Below are 27178 nucleotides of genomic sequence, written 5' to 3'. Positions count from 1 at the left end.
TGCTGGTACTGAAATTACTGAAGAAAAAAAAGCATGCATAACTACCATCGCCATGCAAATACAACTGAGACAAATTTTAGGTTACGTTTCCTATTTTACACCATTAAGGACCTGTTGTACACAAATGTGTACATTAAATTTACCTGATACATGACACAAATATGAACTGAATGAAATTGCTGAAAATTCCACTGAATGAATGTCTAATGCTTCCAATAGAAGGAAACCACACAAAACATTCATTAACAAAACCCACAATGTGACTATTACAGCAATAAAATCAACAAGTAATGTCTTCCTACAGAGGGACAACACCAGAGAGTATATTTTACTATGTAGTTCAGAGACTGCTCACAAGAGAGCAGCAGCTGCTGGAGCATGGCTGAAATAAACCTACACAAATGTGCACAGTGAGTTTTGATGCGCCTGACATTTCTTGTCAGCGAAATATTAGTGAACAAACTTTATGTACCCAATTGTGACCACCAGGTCTGAAAGGGTTAAGAACGGAAGCTTTTCCATCTCAAGGAAACTGATGTTAGAGATAAGGAGTTGCAATTTTGTGGGTCCATTCTTTTAACCCTTTTTGTACAGGGTGCTTTCAGTTAACGCTCTGTTTGTAGTACATGCCAACAATGGACGTGCTGAACACAGAAGAAGGATGAATGTAAAGGTGCATAGATATGTGAAACTGTTGGATTGTACCTGAAAAGCCGTTGAACATCGACTTTCACTAATAACTCGAAAGTGAAGTATTTTCAGACATACATTTATATGAACTTTTTTCCTTACAACAAAACAGGAAAAAAAAGTTAATGTAAACATATGTCTGAAAATATTTTGTTTTCGAGTTGTTAGTGAACATTGACATTCAATGGCTTTCCAGGAATAACCCAATAACTTCACTTACCTATGCACTATTTTGACTCATTGTATCCTAGATGGTGTTGAGGTGCCAGGGAGATCTGTTTGTATTTGTCATTCATCTTTCATCAACACACCCACTGTGACATGGGCTACAAGTAGTAAGCAAACTAAAAAAGCTCCATTCAAACATTGCAATATATTCATTTTGTGAGCAAGCAGACATGATTTTTGTGTACAGCCATGCAAATGGTAACCCCCACGAGTCTGCGCAGCTGCATCAGATGGCGTTTCCAGACTGAAGACAGCCAAGTCACCCAACCTTTGATGCTGTGTATCACTGCATTGCAGAGACATGATCCGGAGACTATTGACCTAGGTTACTCGTGTACATGACCAGGAAGACCATGTTGTATGGATTGTCAAAGCATAGCCATGTATCAGCACAAGGCAAGTGGCACTGTGGCGTGGTACATCCCGATGTTCAGCATGGAGTAAACCACGTATCCGTATCATCTTCAATATGTGTAGTGCCTTATGCCTGAAAATCACTCACCACATCAGATCTACTGCCAATGGTTTGTTGCACAAACTGCCAATCCATTGTTTGCCTATTCAATTTTGATTATAGATGAGGTATAATTTAGGAAATACAGAATACCAAATTCCCACAACCAGTGAATATGGACAAGTTGGAATCCTCATGCCACAGTACTGGCTAAACATCAGCATCAGTTTAAGATTTATTGTGGGCTGGAATCGCACGTGGCTGTCTGATAGAACCATACCTCCTCCCAGCACGCCTTGTCTGTTGGGACTCAGTTCAGAACATCCTCCAAGACATACAGAATATGTTCCCTTGCATATAAGAAGAAACATGGCTTATGCATAATAGATCTCCAACTCATTTCAGTCTCAGTGTTTGAGATGTACCGGCCAGTTTCTACCATGACAGATGGATCTGCATGTTCCCATGACCTCTGTCTTTTGGTTTACTATCTCTGGGGCACCATAAACAATTGGTCCATGTAGCAGACCACCCAGACCTGATGCAGAAACTCTTCATCGGTGTGTCACGGAAGCCTGCAAAACCATTCAAAATGATCAGGGAGTATTTGAAATGGTGCAACAGTCCATGATTCAACAAGTGCATACATGCTTAGAAGCAAGAGGAGCACATTTCGAGTATTTATTGTGAGTTTATGTGTTGATGGGCTCCAATCAGCTAAATTGTAAAATTTCATTAATAACATGAAAATAAAGGATTTCTGGATATATGTTTCTATGAACTTTTTTTTTCTTGTTTTGGTGCACAAAACCTGCCTCCAAAGTTTGTAAAAGTATTTTTGGAAGACTCTATATACAGAAGTCACCTGTTTTCCAGTCACTTTGGACTATTTGCTGGGAAAGAGGTTTGCAATAAATGCAAGCTCAGTAATGCACCAATGTAAAATAAAATTGTGGTTCCATCTGGATCTGGTGACTTATTTGTTTTTCATCTCTTTCAGTTGCTTACCTACACGAGGAATGCCTGTTAGTACAACCTCTACATAAGAGTCTATGAGATGTTCAAATGATTGTATGTTTGTATGATCCTCCTGCTTGAATGATTTCTTAAATGCAAAATTTAAAACTTCAGTTTTCGTTTTGCTGTCTTCTAGTGCCACAACAGACTGATCAACAGGTGACTGGGTAGAAGGCAAAATTAGTAATTGTACATAGGACCAGAGTTTTCTTGGGTTCCTGGCAAGATCTTTTGCTAGGGTATGATGGTGAAAGTTTTGTATGCTTCACACATTGATCTTTTATTACAGATGCATGAATTTCTACTAAGTTTTGCCTTCTGTCAATTGCTCTTTTTTTTCTATCCAAGAGGTAACAGTCTCTGCTGTCTCAACATTTTCCAAATTTTATTATTAAATAATTAAATAATAATATTTCCTGTCTTTAATCCACTTATTCAGCACATACTTCCCTATAGCATTATTTACAATCGGTTTAAACTTTGCCCTCAGTTTCACTATAACCATCACACACAAACTGAATAATGTCAGTTCACTGTATAAGTAAGGTGCTAACAACTGCTATCTCCTCTTTCCAATATAAAAACTCTCCCAGCCTTCTTGATGGACTCTCCCTGCCTTCTTGATGGATGTATTAAGTTAATGAACCCGTCATTGCTATAACCTATAATTCTCTTGATCGTGTATTAAGTCAATGAGTCCTTCATCGTTATGATCCATAATCCATGTCTCTATACAGACAATGTGATTATGTCCGACCTGTTTGTAGCTACAAGATACGAAATATTTCCACTAGTTTTAGGAAAATGTGTTCAGAACTGCTTCCAAGACTGCCCGTCCATGCAACCTACAATATATCTATAGATGTCCCAGTCTATAAATGCTAGGTTAAACTTGCCTTCCACTAATATTGCATGAAAAATGTACTTATGTGCTACTGAGGGACTGAATGATTCCTCAAATGTTATAGTGGAATCAGATGGCCAATAAAAACATCCAATGACTAACCTGTGTTCACCTACACTGGTTACTTGCATCCAGGTAACTTCACAGACTTTACAGACAATTCTGACTTCATAGGCACAATAGTTTTGTCGATTGCAATGAACCCTCCACCTCCTACGGCATCTAACCTGCCTTTTTGATGTACCTTCCACACCTAATTAAATATTTTGGAGTATTCTACTTTGGGTTTGATCCAACTCTCACTTTCAATTATACAGGGTGGTCCAAAAGTCGGGAAACACCCTGATAAAATCCAAATGGAGTAGCAAACAAGGAAACAGAGTCCCTACACAAGAGGAACGGGAAGGGGGAAACCTTATAGGCTATGCCACCAACATGGCGGCCATCTTGAAAGCTGTCATCTTGGATTCAACTCCAAAATTTCAAATGGGAATGTGGTCATGCGACATATCAAACAGATAGAGAATTTCACCAGAAAAACAATGCCGTTGTTATTTTAAACATAGCTTTATTCATTCTCTGGTTATAGCCAATTACTTGCGGCAGCAGTGGGACGCTCGGCAGCGTGAGTATTACGTACTGAGAAGTCATAAAATGGAGTCTGAAACGGTGCAAAGTGACTATTCCATGCCTGATATGTTACATGTTTTTAACTGTTAGGTATCATTTAGTCATGCTAACGTTTTAATCATTGTTTCCTTATTTACAGGTTACAAAATGTCCTTAACACATGAGGAACGCATTGAAATCATCTTGATATCAGGAGAAAGAAGCACACGGGTCATTGCTGAGGATTTCAACAGTCGTCACCCAACCAGACAGCCCATCACTCACAGCGCAGTTGCCAAGCTTTTGGCCAAATTCCAAGCAACAGGCTCTGTCGCAGATAAACCTAAGGCTGGAAGACCAAAATCTGCCACCGATGAAACAACAACAGTGAGCGCATTGGCATCATTTAGCAAGAGTCCGCAACGCAGTACTCGTCGCCTGTCACAAGAATGTGGGGTTAGCCGTACTTCCATACTGCGAATTTTATCGCAACACAAATGGCACCCGTACAAAATTCAGCTGCTCCAACACCTGAATGAGGATGACCCAGACCGTCGGGTACAGTTCGCAGAATGGGTGACACAGCAGCTGCAGATAAACCCACGTTTCTACGTTTCTCCTATCAGGTGCTGTTCAGTGATGAAGCCAATTTCTTTATCAATGGTGAAGTGAACAAGCAGAATCCCAGATACTGGTCCGACAAAAATCCGCACTGGATTGATGCTTCCAAAATGGTCGACTCACAAAAAATGATGGTCTGGTGTGGTGTGTGGGGTACCAAAGTCGTTGGACCTTTTTTTATTGATGGTACGTTAGCAGCCAATGGTTATCTGAGGTTATTGGATGAAGAAGTGCTTCCCTCGTTGTTAACGGAGGATGGGACATTTCCGGAATTCTTCCAGCATGATGGAGCCCCACCACATTATGGACACAATGTGCGAGCATATCTGAATGTGCAGTTCCCTCAAAAGTGGATTGGTCATATGGGTGCTGTGGAGTGGCCACCACGTTCACCAGATTTGACTCCTTTGGATTTTTATTTTTGGGGTCATGTCAAAGCACTGGTTTATTCTGTGAAAATACGGGATTTGCATCATCTAAAGCAGCGCATTGTTGATGCATGTGGTCAAATTCAGTCAGATGTGTTGGTGAAAGTTCATCAGGGCTGGGTTCGGAGGATTGCATTAACAATCCAACATAATGGGCAACATATCGAGTCATTCCTATAACTGTTGGTGGTCTCTCGGGACTGTGTAACATCGGCTTAATGTCTCTTCGGCACATAACACACATGCTGCCGAGCGTCCCACCGCTGCCACATGTAACTGACTATAACCCGAGAACGAATAAAGCTACATTTAAAATAACAACTGCATTGTTTTTCTGGTGAAATTCTCTATCTGTTTGATATGTCACATGACCACATTCCCATTTGAAATTTTGGAGTTGAATCCAAGATGGCGGCTTTCAAGATGGCCGCCATGTTGGTGGCATAGTCTATAAAGTTTCCCCCTTCCCGTTTCTCGAGTGTAGGGACTCTGTTTCCTTGTTTGCCTCTCCATTAGAATTTTACGAGGGTGTTTCCGGACTTTTGGACCACCCTGTAATTTGAATGTGACAGCTTTCCTGGAAGGCCGTAAATTTAGAAACTTTGTTATGAATGCTTTGGCAATTTACAGTTGTAATTCTGACATTCAAAGCAACTTTACTTTGTGTGCAATCTGATTTCACTTTCTGTGTATCAGCTGGAAGACCTCAAATTATTGCCTAGCCTAATAAAAACCCATGTGCACTCCATAAGTACCCTGTTACATAAGAGGCTGCTTCCTGTGTGTAGTGCACCCTTGACCTGTCAAAGAGAGTCCTACAATTCTCCAATGCATAATGAAGATCCATAAATCTGTAGCCAAGACTGTCACAAAACTGATGGAGCCTCTGGTTGAGACCCTCCACTTGGTATCAAACCAGACAGTGCAAATCATAAGTTTTGCTTTCACCCCAAGAGCAAAGTCAGCAGTTTTCACCATGTCTGCCAGCCACCTGTACGAAATGAGGGTGGCTTCAGAACCTACGTGACAGACATCAGTGGTGACAACATGTGCCAAAACTTGAAGATCACTGCAGTTGCAGCCTTGATAGTCTCTGGCAGGATCTCCAGCACATCATGGATGAGGCCTTTGTAGTGCTTCGAGAATTTCCGCATAAATTCTAGAACCACTTGTCCTTTTACCATCTCGAACACATGATATTTAAAAAAATAAGTGTGAGAGAACCTACATACTACTGTGTGACACATGTTTGTGTGTGCAGGCTGGAAAGGAGTCACGAGCACAAGGTAGAAACAAGAGTTGAACAGCATAGACAAGTGTTTGCTGCTTGCACCACAGAAGCAAGGAGTGTTTATGTATCGTATGGTGTTTTATATTGTTAATTATTGTAATGAGAAAAAAGAAGAACAGTTGAAACATTGTTAATTAAAATTCATGTATTGGACTTGAGAGAAGCAAGACATGTTTATAAATTATGAGTGGTTCTTAAACCAACTCACTTATTAATGTTAATTTAATGCGTTTCTAAAGCTCGAAATATGAGAAAATGGATATATTTAGATGTGAAATGTGAGAATGTTATTCTGCATAATCCAATACATTGTTAATTGGTGAAAACTTAAAAGTTTGTATATTTACTCCACACATTCTATCATCCACATTGTTAGAACGTGGCGACCAGTGGAAAGGACTTGAAAAATGGGAATTTTGAGAGGAAATCGAAGCAGAAAATATGATGTGTTTCCATAGCAACCAGGTATGACAAGACAAGAGAACTGTTTCATGGAATTCGATTCTGCCTAAAAAGTTCAAATGGTGAAAGTTAATAAATGCAATAAAAGAGAAGACGTAAGGAAAATATAACGTTAAAAGAAGAGAGAGAAGATTCTGAGTATTAGACTAAGAAGAAATATGATGAGAATAATTCATCAAAGAAGATCCGGTGAGGGGAGTAAACAGCTCACACACACATCGCGGGGATGCAGACATGGAAACCAGCCTAAGTCTGACGACACTGGCAACAGTCGCTGATCACTAGTGCTGATTCCACACACACCCAATGATGCGCCGACGCTGAAACTAACATTCGATGCCACTGGCACCATTACTGTTCACTGGCCTGATTATGCAAACGCTCACCAACGCAGCCAGAACTCTGCGCCGGGTGAATGCAAAACAATAATTGTTTGAGTGTAAAGTTAAAAAGAAACTGTTGAATAATAGACTGTTAGTGTAGTTATTATACTCAGCGTAGAATTTTTTTATATTTACTAGATGAAAAACTAAGATAAATATGGATAATACACAGAGAAATGGGGAAACTTCAGAACCAGCCATGGGAATGAAAGTGAGTAAGGAGGTGCCTGACTGGTCTGAAGTAGTAAATTTAATAAAAGCCCAAATGGCAGATTTAGAGCCTTTAAGAAAGGAACTAAGTCTTAAATTAGACTCAGTAAATACTCATTTAAATGAAACTTTAAATTCTCGATTGGATGAGCAAAATACAACTTTAAATGCTCAAAGTCTTAAACTGCATCCAGTGAATACTCCATTAAATAATAAATATATTTAAAAACAAAGATGATGTGACTTACCATACGAAAGCGCTGGCAGGTCGATAGAAACACAAACAGACACATACATACACACAAAATTCAAGCTTTCGCAACAAACTGTTGCCTCATCAGGAAAGAGGGAAGGAGAGGGAAAGACGAAAGGAAGTGGGTTTTAAGGGAGAGGGTAAGGAGTTATTCCAATCCCGGGAGCGGAAAGACTTACCTTAGGGGGAAAAAAGGACGGGTATACACTCGCACACACACACATATCCATCGACACATATACAGACACAAGCAGACATATTTAAAGACAAAGAATTGAAAGAGGAATTAACTAGTTTGTTAAGCAGTCACGTAAACCAACTGTTCACGGACTTTAATCAGACACAGAGTAACCAATTTCAGGACTTAGCTAAAAAGTTAGAATTGGATACTGAAGATAAATATAATAATGTAGAAGCTGAACTTGGTGAGAAATTAGGATCATTTCAAAGGGTATGTAATGTTACGTTTAATGCTGTAAAACATAGATTACACACTTTAAAAGAGAGTATCGAGAAGCAGGACAAGTTATTACCATTAGTCCAATCACAAATTGCACGCATAAGTACTTGAGTAAATAACATGGAACAAAACTTTAAAGAGAAACTAGCAACTTCAGATATGATAAATTTAAGTAGCTGGAGGAACAGGTAGGGGAAATGATAGACTGAAGAGTGGCTGCGAGAGTAACCTCCGACAATGTGTCTCCAAATTTGTCTTCTGAACTTAGCAATACCCAGAGAGATATAAATAATTTATGGAAGGAATTCATACTTATTCACAACAAAGTAGATAATAGGGTGACTTCTACTAATGGGGTATTAACTAGTGAGGTAATGACGGATTTACAATGGGGAGCAAATTCTGGATTATTCAGGCAATTCCCTAAGTTTAAACCCATTTTTTGAAAAGGTTCAACCAAGCCTTGCCCAAGAATGGTTCAACCAAGCCTTACCCAAGAACTGGGAGGATTCGAAAAAGATTGAGTTTGCTGTGGGGTGTCTATCAGGGGAAGCCTCAGAGTGGGGTACGGTAAACATTGATAACTTTTCCTCTTGGGAAGATTTTCAAAAGAAGTTTAAAGAGAAGTATTGGTCACAAAGTGCCCAGGAAAAACTGTTATCAGACTTGTGGGACCCGAAGTATTGCAGTAATACGTGGGGAACAATGAGAAAGTATTTCAACTGGCATTTAACACGAGCAAAATACTTAGATAAGCCAATGGAGGAAGAGGGGTTAGTTCGAATTTTAATAAGAAGACTGCCCATTTACGTGAGAATTATATATTACGTAGTGGGTGGAAAACGGTTGAAGAATTTTTGAAGTTAACATATTTACAGATTCGAGGAGTGAGGTGTCACTCATTTCTAGTGCGTTCTTTAACTTATTACAAACTAAATATCATCTACCTCTGTTACCAGTAACTGGAGTTTACACAGTTGGTATAACAGGAACAAAGAGCAAAGTTATGAAACACTATACCCAGGTGAATTGCCCCATTGGAAATAATTTGCTTCATCAGTCATTGTTAATAGTAGAAAATATCAACAGAGATGTATTATTTGGGTTAGATTGGCTATTAGAATTTAAAGTCATTGTAAATTTTGAGGAAAATCTTCTATGTTTTGGGAAAGGGGACAGTAGATATTGGGTACCATTTGTGACAGACAGCTACATTGGTAAACAAACAATTGAGAGTCAATGTCTGCAATGAAGAGCTACAGCACAACTGTAACCAGAGAGCGCTAATATAGACAAATTAGCATATAGGATTGACATACGAAACAAAGTAAAAGAATCCCCAATATTAACCAATGCACAAAAACTAGATTTATATAGAATTCTAATGGAATATGAAGAAGTATTTTTCGATTGTCCCGGTAATATCAGTGATAACATACGCAAGTTCAAAATAAAAAATGACACTCCATTTTTCTGTAAGCCACATCCAATACTGGTAAGTTTGAAAGAAGCAGTTAAGGAGGAAATTGACAAAATGATTGACAACAATATAACAGAACATAGTTATAGTGTCATGAATAACCCTTTAGTAGTGGTAAAAAAGGTTACAGGAGGTGTGAGATGAGTGCTAGATGCACGTACATTGAATAAGCATATAGAAACAGAATGAGACAGAATGAGACAGACCAATTAACATCGATGAACTGTTATCCAAATCTGAGAAAGCAAAGTTTTTTTAGCACAATGGACCTGACTACTGGATACTGGCAAATTAGGTTATATCTGGAGTCAAAAAAGTATACAGCATTCCTGTTTGATGGTAAATCTCATCACTTCATTGTGATACCTTTTGGACTTAATATCTCAGTATCAGTATTTATACATGCTCTGGACGAAGCATTAAGAAGAGATTTATTGAAGGATTTAATAATATATGTGGATGATATTCCCATAATCTCAGCAATCCTGAAAAAACTTAAAGAAAAAGATATTACAGTGAAATTGTCTAAGTTGCATTTTGTGAGGCAAGAGCTTAAGTTTTTAGGGCATCTTGTAGGGGTACAGGGGATTAGACCAGATCCTGAGTGCATAAAAGCTATTAAAGAATGTCCACCCCCTGAAAAGTGAGACAATTGAAGGGATTTATCAGAATGGCCAGGTGCTATAGACGGTATATTAGGGGACAAGAACTACATGACACAAGAATTTTATGTTTGTTAAGAAAGGGAATACTGTGGGTTTGGGATCCAGAGGCAAATAATGCATTTGAAAACATAAAAAGAGCACTAGTAGAAGCACCCATGTTGCATCACCTGAGTAGGGGCAAACCATTTAAAATTGCAACTGGCGCATCTGATTATGGGATCGTGGCAAAACTATTCCAAGGAGAGTGGGGTATAGATAATGTAAATCACAGATCTATAGCTTTTGCTAGCCATAGTCTTAATAAACCTGAATTAAACTACACAGCTACTGAAAAAGAACTGTTAGCAATAGTAGGAAGTATCCAAAAATTCCAAACACTAGTATGGGGGTCAGAAATCCATATCTACACAGCTCATCAAGTTCTATATTTCTTGATGAATATTCTTTTGTTACATAGTAGATTAATGTGATGGATGTAGTTCCTACAAGAATATGACATTAGAATGCAGTATGTAAAAGGTTCTGAGAATATTGTACCAGTTGCTTTGTCTAGGTTACCTATAGGAATGGAAGAGTTAAAACAGATGGAAGGACCCTGCGTAATTTTTGCAATTAATTTTCTGACAGGAGAATATCCACACACCAGGGTACAAGAGATGGCACAAAGAGTAACAGAGAACATACATCATGATCCCTATTTTACGACGATGTTTGCTATGTATATTAGGAATTCCTTGCCTCCTAATCAAGCAGGAAAGTGGAAAATTATGGGTCATAATTTATTTTGGAGAGATACTATAACATCGCAACGGTGGCGTTTACGCATTCCAAAGTTGATGGAAGACAAAATTGTGTGGTATGTTCATACAGGGTATGGACACTTCAGAATAAAGAAATGTGTAGCTCATATGAATAAGTTCTATTACTTTAAAAGGCTAAGACATAAAGTAGCATCTTTAATTAGGACTTGTGAAATCTGTCAGAAGGTGAAAGAGAGTAACACTCATGTTAAAAGCAAAATTTATCCAATCATTCCTAAGGCTATAAATGAACTTACAGCAGCAGATTTCTTTGGACCAATTCCAAAAGGTAAGGGAGGAGTGTCGTACATTTTAGTCATCATAGAGTGTTGGTCAAAGTATGTTAAGTTGTAGCCTATTAAAAAAGCAAATACACCCGTTGTGATACACTGCAACAATATTTTCTGGAGGTAGGCAAACTGAAATGATTTCTCTCCGATAATGGACCACAGTTTGTTAGTAATGGTTTTAAAGAATTTTTTAGTGTGGGAAGGTATTCGTCAAGTGTTAATATCCAACTATAACTCATCCTTGAATCCACGTGTACAGGTAATGAAAGAGAATGGGAAATTATGCCGCACCTACTGTCATGAAAAACACACTTTATGGGCAACGAAGATCAAAGACTTTGAACTTATTTTAAATGAACTACCACATTTATCAATGGGATTAACACCTTTAGAAGTAATAGGCAAACCCTTTATAGGAGAACCTCTTATTAAATGTTTCATTTGGTCTGAACAGCCTACTGAAGATTACAAACTTAAACAGGAAATAGTTTCTAGCACAACAATGAGTGAGTAGACATAATGAGAAGGCTATTGAACCTCAGTAAAAGGTCGATGATCTAGTTCTCATAAAAAGCATCTTCAGAGCTCTGCCCTGAGAAAAGAGACACATAAGTTTTCTCAAAAGTATGAGGGACCATACTAAGTTCAAACGGTGGTACATCCCAATACATTATTTTTCGTGGATCCTATAATGGGATCAGAGAAAGGAAAGTGCAATGTAAAGGACATAAAGTTGTGTATCTCCCAGGAATGTTAACGTTCTGTGTTAACGGGCAGAGTGACGACTGTTGGATCCCGAGTTGTTTTTGGTGTTTTGTCTGTAAAAAAAAATTCCTGAACCGAATTCCCCACCTTCTTACACTATCCTATCATCCCCTGCTTACAGTTTAATAGAGAAACATACCAGCAAGAAATTGTGATTACGTCACCCACAACTGCTCCTGGTATGTGACTGCATAATCCTCAGTTGTTAGAGAGTTGTGCCTGCTAGGAGTTTGACTGTGTCATCCTCAGTTGTTAAAGAGTTGTGCCCACTAAGAGTTTTGATTGCATCGTCCTCGGTTATTCCAGGGGGTACCCCTGCCTGTCCTCATGGCTCGTCCTGTCTTATCCCAACATATTCTGAATTGCTAGGTGGCGACATGAGATGGGAATTGGTGCGCACATTACCCTTGAGGTAAGATAGACTAAATATGCCTAACCAGCCAGTCTCTCCCACCATCCACGTATAGTTAGGTTTTATTTTTGCCTAATTAGTCTTTGTAAGTAATGGCTTCACCGGTGTTCTGTGCAAATCTGTGGACAGAAGTCTGGGTGAAGTCAGCATCATTAAATCTATTAATATGAGTGATTCCAAACAAAAAAAATTAGTTTTCAGAAAAGCTGCCTGGTAATCCTAGTCCTAAGTAAATAAGGAAAACCATACCTGGCACATAACTATTGAGATAATTTCCGAATTTGTGAGAATACCATTCTCACTCTGAATGTAAGATAATCGAGTTAAAGTCATTGAAGCAGAATTCACCTAGGAAACTGAATAGAATATATAATTTTATACTTGATACATAATATTTTATACCTTTTATGAGACATGATGTAAATGGGAGGGTTTGTATAATTTTTGGAAGGAATGGTGTGGTACATTAAAACATGATTTACACCAACATATAAATCCAGGCTAACACAGAACACACACCACACCTTCCAGACAACCCTCGCAAACAATTGTGACTGATTCTTCACCATCTGCCATTCCATAGGGGTTGCTAAGATTTTCTTCGGGGACCACAAGGGTGACTGGAGAATGTCCGTTCTGTAGGCTGATTTAACACCATACCTCCTCCGGCTTCTCACTCAAGTACTGGTGAGGTAAAGATCCTGGGGAAGGGGGGTGGGAAGGGTTTCCTGTCTTTGGGCCTATCTTCTTTCTCTTCTTTGATCTTAGCAACCACTTCTATTTTTTCCTTTCTTACTTCTCTTTTGAGTACCTGCCTATTTTTTCCCCTCTTTCCACATTCATCTACTTCTATTGCATGGTTTCCAATAACCTACAACTTATCTCCAGATAAGAATGCCAAAGAATTAGGCTGCATAAACACACATCATCATACACACAAAGATATACGAGTACGCAAAAAATGAAACTACTAGCTAGAAACCTGTCGAGAGGTATGAACCATGAAGTGTTATAGGGGGAAGGTATGTGTACATCAGGAAATATGCACACATTGTTGTTTATTGTGATGGTTCTATATCACACGTGTGTGTGTAAGGACAGTATCATTATAGAAGTCACAAACTTAATAGGCATTATTCTGGTAAGTTTGAATTCTATATTCCACTAGCATTATTATGTTTTATGTGAGTTTACAAGTGTCGAGAAGAACACTTTCATTTGTCCAGAGTTCCTCCAGACTACAAACAGTCTATAATTAATGAGCCTACTATATACTAAGGAAGCAGTACAAAGAATTAGAATAAAGAGTAAAATACTCGAGTGTCATGAACACCTGGAGCTTACAATTGGAAACCAAAGGTGCCCCACGACTCCTAGATATAAAAGAATTGACTCCAACATTGAGTGAAATACTCTTGTTTTATAATCAAAGTAAAATGATAAAAGAAAAGCTAAATAGTAAACAAAAGGGTTATGCATGGTTAATAAAAAAAATGTGGAGTGCATACTTTTGAAATATATGTAATATTAATGTACATAATGAGTATGTATAAAATATTGCGTGTTGGAGCTGAGGGGAGGGATATGTAGTGCTTCGAGAATTTCCACATAAATTGAAGAACCACTTGTCGTTCTACTGTCTCGAACACACGATATTTTAAAAAAATAAGTGTGAGAGAATGCACATACTGTGCAACACGTTTTTGTGTGCAGGCTGGAAAGGAGTCACAAGCACAAGGGAGACACGACGGTCGAATGGCATCGACAAGTTTTTGCCGCTTGCACCACAGAAGCTGTATGGGAAAAACTAGGAGTGTTTGTGTATCTTACGGTGTTTTATATAGTGAATTATTGTAAAAAAAAAAAAAAAAAAAAAGGAGAGTGAGAGAGAGAGAGACAGAGCGAGAGAGAGAGTGAGAGAGAGAGAGAGATAGAGAGAGAGAAGAAGAAGAAGAAGAAGAAGAGTTGAAACATTGTTAATTAAAAAATTAAAATTCACATATTGGATTTGAGAGAGAGGTAGGACATGTGCATAACTGCGGGTCCTTATTAAGCCAACTGTACTGTAAATGTATTCTAAACAGAACTGATGTGAAACAAGTCGGTTGACTTGCATGAGTTTGAATATTTATATGTGGGAAATATTGAATTTGCTCTCTGTGGAAGTTGAAATATACTATGACTGAGTTAAAATTATTCTTCAAATACTAAATTATTTCAAAAATGGAGAGAGAGTCTTGTAAATTCCCGTAACCAGCATTATTCTTCGGAGAAGAAGGTTTCGGAGATCGACGGAGCTGTCAATCCAGAGAAGAAGATTGGCTGTGCAGATCAAATAAGTCAACCGAAGTGAGAGAGGTGTGAATTTTATTTGCAATCCAACGTCACACCACTTCTTATCATAACACATCGTTAGACAGCTCAATAGAGACACCGAGTGCACACTGGATTTCTTCCCAGTGGGGGATGCTCATTTTCTAAGGGGCTCCATTGTGTGTTTAACATTTGAGTTCCTGATAACTAAAACCCCTCCCATACACATGCTTGCTCAGATCCCACTGGGGTGGCCAGTTGCCACATAGGCACTTCGAGTGACGCAGATGTGTTACAACCTGCCACTCATGCTGTGTCGAGCGCAGTTCTTCTTGACTGGGACACTTTCAATCTGATAACATTACACTCAGAAAGAAACAAAGAAACTACAACAAACAAAGTTAATCTCATCCAGTAGCTGATATACGCAGTGAACATAAATTACTTTCAGTGCAGTACAATGTATGTCCAAAAAGAAATTGCAAATTCAAAGTAGAACCTGAGAGTTGGGCAACAGATAAATTAAATACATTGAGTAGCAGAGAAATCTACAGAAATTCTGTGAAATCATGACTGAAAAACCAACGTTGTGAAAACCAAAAAAACGCAAAAATAATTGCAGCAAAGGATTCGATTACTCTCACAAAATGATGTAAATGACCACATAACAGCATTAATAGAACAAGAAGAAAGTACAAAGGGCAGAATGAATGAGGATGCGATAAGGAAAAAGTAGAAAAAATGGAAATTACAAAAGTTGTTAATTGGTCTGAAAAGAAGGAAAGCTAGATGTACTGATAACATCCCTAGTGAAATGTTTAAAGCACGGGACCCAGAAGCAAAGCATCTGACATAAGTCTTAATCAATGATATATATATGTTTCATTCCAGAAGACTTTAAGAAAAGTTTCATTATAATGATTTTAAAGAAGAATGAAACAGCTACATATGAAAATCACAGGACTTTGAGTGTTATAGCTCACATTTCAAAACACATTAGCAAAAATAATACAGACATGGATTAAGAACAAAACTGAGGCCAATTTAGCTAAACTCTAGTTAGGCTTCCAAGAAGGCAGAAGCATATGCCTTCACAATATAACTGAAGAACGCTTTAACATCGTCAGAAAATTTACATAGCTTTTGCTTATATCAGAAAACCATTTGACACTGTTAGTTGCAACAGATTAATGGAAATTCTAAAAATCCTTAAATTAGACTATAGAGACAGAGAGCTATGCAAAGAAAAAAATGATGATAGCAATGATAAGAAATAGGCAAAAAGAAGCTACAATTCTGAAAGGTGTTCCATTCCTATATAAGATCTACATAGAGCATGCAATACATGAGTGCAAAGAATACTGTGCTGGAATCAGAATAAATGTAGGAAGAACACAAATGTTTGGGTTGGCAGGTGACATAGCTGTGATAGCTTCAGGTGAAGGAAATCTCTAAAGAATATTCGAAGTTACAGCTACAATAGTAAGAGAAGAGTGTTAAAAGGAAGTTACTCAGAAACACAATAATATTTATGTGCTCCAAGGAACCTAAAGAAATAAATATCAACATTAGACAAACTAACATAAAACAAAGATGATCATACAAAATTTTAGAAAGTAAGATAATTGAAGATGGAATATGCAAAGAAGACATAAAACAAAGAAATAGAGAAGCAAAAGCAATGTTCCTGAATAAAAGACAAGTGCTTTGTTAAAAAAACATAAATATTGATGTAAGATTAAAGGTGGTTAAGAGCTGTATTTGGAGTGTATCAATGCATGGCTGTGAAACATGGAAAATACACAGAAATGAAAGGAAATCACTTTTTGGTGCTGGAGACACCTCTTAAAGATCAACTGGACAGATAAAATCACCAGACAAGCAAGGTCATTTATGAGAACAACAGAGTAAAGAAAACACAAGTGGACTGGTTACATAATATGACACAATCAGTTTCTTATAGGTGTCCTGGAAGAAACATTACAAAGAAAGACTGCAACTGCCACTTGTAGAATAAGCTGTAGTACATAATGCAGGAGCCTCTAATTACACAGAAATGAAGAAATTTGCTGTCCCAGTGGACAGCTGCCAACCAACTAACTGCAGGCAGGACTGCTAGCTTACTGTCACTTGGTGATATCCTATCACAAAATAACTAGGGCAATGCACTAGAGTTCAGAAAAGCATTTTGTTTTGCAGAAGCTTTCAGTAAGGATAACGAGTAAAGCTAATAACTCAACATCTTGCTGAAGCTATTATAAGAATATTGTACTTCCTACACTCACATGTTAATACCGTTACTCTTTAGTGGTATTTGTGGTTGGTGAAAAGAGTAAGTTTAGGATTAACTGTGACCTTCACAGCCACAATACAAAATGTAAAAATAATTTCTATGTAAACCTTTCATTCTTGTCTTATGAAAAGGATAATTGCTACTCACCATATAGTGGAGATACTGAATTGCAGATAGGCATAACAAAAAGACTGCCAGGAAGAGAGCTTTTGGTCAACTTGGTCTTCGTCAGAAATAGACAACACTACACTACACACTACATGGTAAGACAGAGATTTAGGAACCAGGTTTTAAATTGTAAGACATTTCCAGGGGCAGATGTGGACTCTGACCACAATCTATTGGTTATGAACTGTAGATTAAAACTGAAGAAACTGCAAAAAGGTGGGAATTTAAGGAGATGGGACCTGGATAAACTAAAAGAACCAGAGGTTGTACAGAGATTCAGGGAGAGCATAAGGGAGCAATTGACAGGAATGGGGGAAATAAATACAGTAGAAGAAGAATGGGTAGATTTGAGGGATGAAGTAGTGAAGGCAGCAGAGGATCAAGTAGGTAAAAAGACGAGGGCTAGTAGAAATCCTTGGGTAACAGAAGAAATATTGAATTTAATTGATGAAAGGAGAAAATATAAAAATGCAGTAAGTGAAACAGGCAAAAAGGAATACAAATGTCTCAAAAATGAGATCGACAGGAAGTGCAAAATGGCTAAGCAGGGATGGCTAGAGGACAAATGTAAGGATGTAGAGGCCTATCTCACTAGGGGTAAGATAGATACCGCCTACAGGAAAATTAAAGAGACCTTTGGAGATAAGAGAACGACTTGTATGGATATCAAGAGCTCAGATGGAAACCCAGTTCTAAGCAAAGAAGGAAAGCAGAAAGGTGGAAGGAGTATATAGAGGGTCTATACAAGGGCGATGTACTTGAGAACAATATTATGGACATGGAAGAGGATGTAGATGAAGATGAAATGGGAGATACGATACTGCGTGAAGAGTTTGACAGAGCACTGAAAGACCTAAGTCGAAACAAGGCCCCCGGAGTAGACAATATTCCATTGGAACTACTGACGGCGGTTGGAGAGCCAGTCCTGACAAAACTCTACTGTCTGGTGAGCAAGATGTATGAAACAGGCGAAATAGCCTCAGACTTCAAGAAGAATATAATAATTCCAATCCCAAAGAAAGCAGGTGTTGACAGATGTGAAAATTACCGAACTATCAGCTTAATAAGTCACAGCTGCAAAATACTAACACGAATTCTTTACAGACGAATGGAAAAACTAGTAGAAGCCAACCTCGGGGAAGATCAGTTTGGATTCCGTAGAAACACTGGAACACGTGAGGCAATACTGACCTTACAACTTATCTTAGAAGAAAGATTCAGGAAAGGCAAACCTACATTTCTAGCATTTGTAGACTTAGAGAAAGCTTTTGACAATGTTGACTGGAATACTCTCTTTCAAATTCTAAAGATGGTAGGGGTAAAATACAGGGAGCGAAAGGCTATTTACAATTTGTACAGAAACCAGATGGCAGTTATAAGAGTCGAGGGACATGAAAGGGAAGCAGTGGTTGGGAAGGGAGTAAGACAGGGTTGTAGCCTCTCCCCGATGTTGTTCAATCTGTATATTGAGCAAGCAGTAAAGGAAACAAAAGAAAAATTCGGAGTAGGTATTAAAATTCATGGAGAAGAAATAAAAACTTTGAGGTTCGCCGATGACATTGTAATTCTGTCAGAGACAGCAAAGGACTTGGAAGAGCAGTTGAATGGAATGGACAGTGTCTTGAAAGGAGGATATAAGATGAACATCAACAAAAGCAAAACAAGGATAATGGAATGTAGTCAAATTAAGTCGGGTGATGCTGAGGGAATTAGATTAGGAAATGAGGCACTTAAAGTAGTAAAGGAGTTTTGCTATTTGGGGAGTAAAATAACTGATGATGGTCGAAGTAGAGAGGATATAAAATGTAGGCTGGCAATGGCAAGGAAAACGTTTCTGAAGAAGAGAAATTTGTTAACATCCAGTATTGATTTAAGTGTCAGGAAGTCATTTCTGAAAGTATTCGTATGGAGTGTAGCCATGTATGGAAGTGAAACATGGACGATAAATAGTTTGGACAAGAAGAGAATAGAAGCTTTCGAAATGTGGTGCTACAGAAGAATGCTGAAGATTAGATGGGTAGATCACATAACTAATGAGGAAGTATTGAATAGGATTGGGGAGAAGAGAAGTTTGTGGCACAACTTGACCAGAAGAAGGGATCGGTTGGTAGGACATGTTCTGAGGCATCAAGGGATCACCAATTTAGTATTGGAGGGCAGCGTGGAGGGTAAAAATCGTAGGGGGAGACCAAGAGATGAATACACTAAGCAGATTCAGAAGGATGTAGGTTGCAGTAGGTACTGGGAGATGAAAAAGCTTGCACAGGATAGAGTAGCATGGAGAGCTGCATCAAACCAGTCTCAGGACTGAAGACCACAACAACAACAACAACAACGCTACACACACACACACACACACACACACACACACACAGACACAAATGTAACACACACACATACACACACAGTCTCTGGCTACTGAAACCAGACTCTGAGGAGCAAAGCATTCTGGGAAAAGCAATTGGGTGGTGGTGGTGGTAAGGAGTTGGCTGGTGGAGGGGGGAGAGGGAGGGATAGCAGGGTAGGGGTAAGGGATGGTAAAGTGCTGCTTGTGGGAGTATACAGGGATGAGGGTAAATAGATGTAGTCAGAAGGTTAGACAGAGGGCCAGGGGGAGGTGTGAGGTTAGCAGAAAAGGAGAGAACTAAAAAGACTGTGGGTGTGTTGGTGGGCTGGAGGGCTGTGTAGTGCTAGAGTGGGAACAAAGACATGGCCAATGGGTAAGGACAATGACTGATGAAGGCTGAAGCCAGGAGAGTTATGGGAACATAGGATATATTGTAGGGAGAGATCCCACCTGCACACTTCAGAAAAGCTGGTGTTGGTGGGAAGGATCCACATGGCACAGGCTGTGAAGCAATCATTGAAATGAAGAACGTTATGTTGGGCAGTGTGCTTGGCAATGAGGTGGTCCAGCTGTTTCTTGGCCACAGTTTATCAGTGGCCATCATGCAGACAAACAGCTTGTTGTTTGTCATGCCCATGTAAAATGAAGCACAGTGGTTGCAGGTTAGCTTGTAGTTCACCTAATTGGTTTCACAGGTAGCCCTGCATTTGCTGGTAAAGGTGATGCTTCTGATGGGACTGGAGTAGGTGGTGGTGGGAGGATGTATGGGACAGGTCTAGCTTCCAGGTCTATTACAGAGATATGAGCCATGAGGCAAGGGGTTGGGAGTGTGGGTTGTGTAGGGATGGACAAGGACATTGTGTAGGTTCAGTTGGTGGCAGAATACCTCTGTGGGAGGGGTGGGAAGGGTAATGCAAAGGACATTTCTCATTTCAGGGCATGACAAGAGGTAGTAAAAACCCTGGAAAAGTGTGTGATTCAGTTGCTCCAGTCCTGGATGGTACTGAGGCATGAAGGGTATGCTCCACTGTGGCCAGACAGTGTGACTTCAGAAAGTGGTGGGTGACTGGAGAGATAAGGCACCAGAGATCTGTTTTTGTATAAGGCTGGGAGGGTAAGTACGATCTGTGAAGGTCTTGGTGGGATCCTCGGCATACTTCAAGAGTATGCTACTACAAATGCGATGGCCACATGTCGCTAGGCTTTATGGAAGGGACTTCTTGTTATGGGTGGATGGCAGCTGCTGAAGTGGAGATATTGTTAGTGGTTTGGCAGGTCTGATATGGATGGAGGTGCTGATGTAGCAGTCTTTGAGGTGCAGGTGAACATCAGGGAAGGTGGCTTGTTGGGTTGAGTGGGACCAGGTGAAGTGAATGGGGGAGAAGGTGTTGATTTTATGAAGGAATGTGCATAAGGTGTACTCACCCTCATTCCAGATGATGAAGATGTCATGATAAAGGTGAGGGGTTTGGGATTCTGGGTATTTAGGAAAGATTCCTCTAGGTTACCCATGAATAGGTTGGCATAGGATAGTGCCATGCAGGTGCCCATAGCCATACTATGGATCTGTTTGTAGGTAATGCCTTAAAAGGAGAAGTAATTGTGGGTGAGGATATAGTTGGTCATGGTGACCAGGAAGGAGCGTGTAGGTTTGGAATCCATTGGGCACTGGGAAAGGTAGTGTTCCAAAGCAGTAAGGTTGTGATCATTAGGGATCTTAGTGTAAAGCAAGATGGCATCAATAGTGATGAGCAGGGCACCCTGTAGTAAAGGACCAGGAACTGTAGAGAGTCGGTGCAGGATTTGGTGGTATCTTTTATACAGGAAGCTAGGTTGCAGGTAATAGGTGGAAGGTGTTGTCTACAGCAGCAGAGATTCTCTCTGTCGGGGCACAGTAACCGGCCACAGTGAGATGTCCTGGGTGGTTGGCTTTATGGACTTCAGGAAGCATGTAGAAAGAGGGAGTGATGGGGGTGAGGAGAGAGATGGGCTATAGGCAGGGGTCCTGGGATGGGCATAAGGATTTGAGGAAAGACTGGAGATCTTGCTGAATTTCTGGAATGGGGTGACTGTGGCAAGGTTTGTAGATGGATGAGTCTGACAGCTGGTGGAGTCCTCCTGACAGGTAATCCTTGTGGTTCAAAACAACAATGCTGGAGCCTTAGCCAACAGGTAGGATCATAAGGTCTGGATCAGTTTTCAGATGATGGATTGCGGTTCTTTCTGCAGAAGTAAGGTTAGTTTGCACATTGAGGGGTTAGGGGAATGATGGTGAGGAAAGGTTTGAGGTTAAGCAATTGTGTAAATTTAACAGGGGATGATTTGGGGTCAATGGGGGTTAATCACAGTTGGCTGGAGGAGTGAACTGAGTCAGGCAGGGTTCAATATTGATATTTGGTTGAGTCTGATAGGTAGGGTTGGTGGCAAAAAAGTGTTTCCACTGTAGGGACTGGAATAAGGAGAGAAGGACCTTAACAAGCCTTGCATGAAAAAATTTGCAAGTGGGGCAAAAGGTGAGGCTTTTGGAAAGGATTGATACATCCCCTCTCAGCTGACAAAAACTGTCTCGCAGACCTACTACATTTACCCCTGCTTCAAAACTCCCTCCCACCACCATACATAATCCAGAACCTAAATGGATCTGAAACACAGTCATGAACCTTTCCTCCAAAAGTTGTAGTCCCACAGAAGTATCAGTCCTTTCTAAAAGCCTCACCTTTTGCCTCATTACCAAATTCAATCATGCAAGGATTTGTTAAATATCTTCTTCCCTTCTCCCAGTCTCTACAGTGGAAAAACTTTTTTGCCACCAGCCCTACCAACCAGACTCAACCAAAGATCAATGTTGAACCCTGCCTGACTCATTTCACTCCTCCACCCAACTGTGACTGCCCCCAAATCATCCCCTGTTTACTTTCCAGAATTTCTTAATCTTTAACCTTGCCTCACCATCATTCTCCAAATCCCTCTACGTGCAAACTAACCTTACTTCCGCAGAAAGGACCACAATCCACCACCTAAAAACTGATCCCAATCTTATAATCCTACATGTTGATAATGGCTCTACCACTGTTGTTTTGAACCATGGTAGAAGGACTCCACCAGATGTCAGAGTCATCCATCTACAAACCCTGCCACAGTCCCTCCATTCCACAAATTCAGCAAAATCTCCACAGTCATGTCCTCAAATCCTTAGGCCCATCCCAGAAATTCTACCTGGAATTTATCTCTCTCCTCACCCTTATCACTCCCCCACTCCTCCTTTCCACATCTTCATAAAGTCCATAACCTCAACCACCCTGGATGCCCCATTGTGGCCGGTTTCTGTGTCCCACTCAGGGAATCTCTGCTCTCACAGACCAACATCTGCAACCTACACTCCTATATAAAAGATACAAACTATTTCCTCCACTGACTCTCCATAGTTCATTTTCATTTACCACATGGTGCCCTGCTCATCACTATTAATGCCACCTCTTTTTACACTAACATTACTAATGTCCATGGCCTTACCAGTATTTAACAGACTCCAAACCTACAACCTCCTTCCTAGTTGTCATGACCAACTGTATCCTCACCCACAAATAAGCCTCCTTTGAAGGCATTACCTACAAACAAATCCATGGTATGGGTATGTGCACCCACATGGCACCATCCTATGCCAACAAATTCATGGGTCTACTATAGGAGTCCTTCCTAAACACCCGCAGACAGCTCACCTGGTTTGGATTTATCAATGACAATTTCATGATCTGGAATGAGGGTGAGGACACCCTATCCACATTCCTCCAGAATCTCAACACTTTCTCTTCCATTTGCTTCACCTGGTCTTAATCAACCCAACAAGCCCCCTTCCTCTATGTTCACTTCCACCTCAAAGACAGCTACATTAGTACCTCTGTCAATATCAAACCTTCCAACCACCAGCAATACCTCCACTTCGACAGCTGCCATCCATTCCTTACCAAGAAATCCCTTCTGTAAAGACTAGTGACATGTAGCCGCAGCATTTGCAGTGACGAGCAGTCCCTCTCGAAATATAATGAGGGTCTCACTAAGGTCTTCACAGACTGTAATTACCCTCCCAACCGTGTACAGAAAAGATCTCCCTGTGCCTTATCTCTACAGTCACCCAGCACCTCCCAAAGCCCCACCGTCCAGTCACAGAGGAGCATTCCTCTCATGACTCAGTACCACTCAGGTCTGGAGCAACTAAATCACATTCTCCACCAGTGTTTTGACTGCCTCTTATCATTATGCTTTGAAATGAGGAATGTCATACCCATTATCCTCCCCCCCCCCCCCCCCCCTTCCCTCCTGACTGTGGTATTCTGCCACCCACCAAACCTGCGTCATATCATTGCCCATCCTTACACAACCCCTGCTCCCAACCCTTTGCATCATGGCTCATATCCCTGTAATAGATCAAGATGCAAGACCTGTCCCATACATCCTCCCACCACCACCTACTCCAGTCCCATCAGAAGCATCACCAATCCCAGCAAATGTAGGGATACCTGTGAAACCAGTCATGTGATCTAAAAGCTAAGATGCAGTCACTGTGGTTCATTTTACATGGGCATGACAACCAACAAGCTGTTTGTCTGCATTACGGCCACCGACAAACTGTGGCCAAGAAACAGCTGGACCATCTCATTGCCAAGCAAGCTGCCGAACACAATGTTCTCCATTTCAGTGATTGCTTCACAGCCTGTGCCATCTGGACCCTTCCCTCCAACACCAGCTTTTCTGAATTGTGTAGATGGGATCTCTCCCTTCAAATATATCCTACATCCCCATAACCCTCCTGGCATCAGCCTTCATTAGTCATTGTCATTATCCATCAGCCCTGTCCCTGTTCCCACTCCCCTATCCCAGCAGTGCACCCACAGTCGTTTTAGTTCTCTCCTTTCCCACTAACTGCCCACCCCCCTGCTCTCCATCTAACCTCCTGACTGACCTAGCTGCCCTGTCTCCACCTCATCCCTGTATGCTCCCACAAGCAGCACCATCCCCCACTCTTACCCCGATATTCGTCTCCCTCCCTGCCCCAGCCTGACTGACCTCTTAATATTCCTGGAATCTCTGAATATCTTCTCCCAATTAAATTTCACATGGTCTTATTCTGAATCCTGCACCACTTTCCTTGATGTTGATCTCGTCCTCACCAAAGGCCAGCTGCAAACTTCAGTCCGCATTAAACCTACCGACAAACAACAGTACTTGCATTTTGACAGTTGCCATCCTTCCCATGTCAGATGTTCCATCCCTTATGGCTTTGGAATCTGAGGCAAACGTATTTGTTTGGATTACAGCAATACAGCACCATTCTCACCTCAGCCTTCACTGCACATAATTATCCCACCAGCCTAGCTAAAAAGCAGATTTCCCAGGTCCTCTCATCCAATCCTGATATTGCTGATCCATCCAAAAATCAACTTCAGAGCACATCATTGGTGACTCAATATTATTTATTTATTTATTTTGCCATTCCCATGATTTCTAACTCTCCGAACTGTTCTCTCTTGCCACAATGAATCCCATGTCATATTATGTCCATTCTTTTTGAAAACATGCTTTTGATATCAAAACTGAGGTCCCACATTCTGTTTCTTGAAACCTGCTTGTTCCTTGGAGTTACTTCCAAAGGCCTAACACTGAAAGTCCCTGTTTCTGGATGCAGTCCTACCCTACACCAGGCTCTTTTACGATTTCAAGTACAGCAATGTCTTGCTCTTACCCCACTAATCTGTGACCTGTATGCCTCATCAGGCGATCTCCACTCTACCAGACTTCTCTCATCCTACAAAATCCAGCAGTTATCTGCCCCTCACATTTCCATGAATGGTTTCATCTGCCAAGCCAACTTCGCACTGCAACAACATGCCAGAATTCACCTCAAAAAGTTATCCCACCTTCTTCTTAACTACCTGAACTGTGGTGTTTCCTTTCATGTCCCTCTGCAACTCCCTAAACAGACATACCATCAACCACCACTCCTCTCCTACAAACAATGTGTGGCCAACCTCCTTAATATCCCACAGCCTACACCATTGCCTCCCAAACCAAGAATAACCCATAATCCCCAGAACCAGTCACAACAGTACAGTGTCCTTAACCTCTCATCTAAAGCACTCTTCCCTCCTGAATTATCTGTATTATCTAAGGGTCTCACTTTCAGCCCTAACTTGATCCACTACCACTACCTCAAAATCATCCCTTACAAGCTTTCCAAGAGTCCTCACATCCAGAATTGCTTCACAACCCTTCCTCAGTTTCCTGCAACATGTCCCTAAACTGTCCTCTGCAGAACTCAAGGCTCTACATTCCCTAAAAGCCAATGACTCCATCATTATCCTCCCAGCAGACAAAGTATCTACCACCATAGACCGAAAGGAGTATATTAGTGGAGGTCTACACAAGCTGTCTGGCACCTCTACATACAGTGTCTGCCATCAAGATCCCATCCCTGTGTTTCAAATTGACCTGCAGTCCCTCCTTAAAACCTCAGGCCCCTCGCAATGACTAACACCTCAATCCATAGAACTTCTTACCCCACCCAAACCACGCACCCTCACCTTTTACCTTCTTCCTAAGATCCACAAACCCAATCATCCTGGCCATCCTTTACTTGCTGGCGTCAAAGCACCCACTGAACATATATCTGCCTTAGTTGATCAACACCTGCAACCCATAGTACAAAGACTCCCTTCCTACATCAAAGATACCAACCATTTCCTAGACTGTCTAAAATGCATACCTGTCCCACTCCCACAACACACCCTGCTTGTCACCATTAATGCCACCTCTTTCTATACCAACGTTTCAGTGCCCACCTGATTCCAAACCTATGACATCCTTCCTATTCACCTTAATCAACTTAATACTTACCAACAACTACTTCACCTTAAGGAGCAGACATACAAACAGATCAGGGGTATGGCCATGGGAACCGGGATGGCTCCTTCCTATGCCAACCTTTTCGCTTACAGGGGGCATTCCTGGGATCCATGAGTCTTCAGCCCCTGGTTTGGTTTAATATATTGATGACATATTTACCATATGAACGCATGGTGATGCTGACTTGCTAAAACTCCTGGAATCTGTGAATACCTTCTTCCAATTAAATTGCACGTGGTCTTATTCTGAATCCCATGTCACTTTCCTTGATGTTGATCTTGTCCTCACCAAAGGCCAGCTACACACTTCCATCCACATTAAATCTACCGACAAACAACATTGTGACAGATGCCATCCTTTCCATGTCAAATATTCCCTCCCATGTTCCCTTGGCATCCGAGGCAAACGTATTTGTTCAGATGTAGATTCTTTACAGCAATACACCACCATTCTCATCTCAGTCAGCATTCACTGTATGTAATCACCCCACCAGCCTAGTTAAACAGCAGATTTCCTGGGCCATCACATCCAATCCTGGTACTGCTGATCCTTCCAAAAAACAACTATGGAGCACACCGTTGGTGAGTCAATATTATCCTGGTCTAGAATGTGTTAATCAGCTACTTCAACTGGGCCATGACTTCCTAAAATCATGACCTCAAATGAGATCCATTCACTCTGAAATTTTGCCCCGCACCACCTAGAATAGCTTTCCATCGCCCTCCAAATCTCTGC

At 40.6% G+C, this 27178-nt stretch overlaps 2 protein-coding genes across 4 annotated transcripts in view; one reads left to right on the top strand and one right to left on the bottom strand.

The window, feature by feature from the left end:
- LOC126416149 (uncharacterized) overlaps positions 1–6408 on the top strand; it is a 51730-nt gene extending 45322 nt beyond the window's left edge. For all 3 annotated transcript variants that reach the window (XM_050083720.1, XM_050083711.1, XM_050083700.1), the window contains exon 2: positions 4063–6408. In XM_050083720.1, the coding sequence (XP_049939677.1) occupies positions 4475–5131 (657 nt within the window). In that variant the 5' untranslated portion in view covers positions 4063–4474 and the 3' untranslated portion in view covers positions 5132–6408. The remainder of the gene's footprint in view (positions 1–4062) is intronic.
- Positions 1–27178, bottom strand: part of LOC126455618 (DC-STAMP domain-containing protein 2) — a 315015-nt gene that overhangs the window by 54802 nt on the left and 233035 nt on the right. The gene's annotated exons all lie outside the window — the stretch shown is intronic.

The sequence above is a fragment of the Schistocerca serialis genome, chromosome 1 (assembly GCF_023864345.2).
Source record: "Schistocerca serialis cubense isolate TAMUIC-IGC-003099 chromosome 1, iqSchSeri2.2, whole genome shotgun sequence".
Classification (NCBI taxonomy): Eukaryota; Metazoa; Arthropoda; class Insecta; order Orthoptera; family Acrididae; genus Schistocerca; species Schistocerca serialis.
This window is presented reverse-complemented; position numbering and strand designations above follow the sequence as displayed.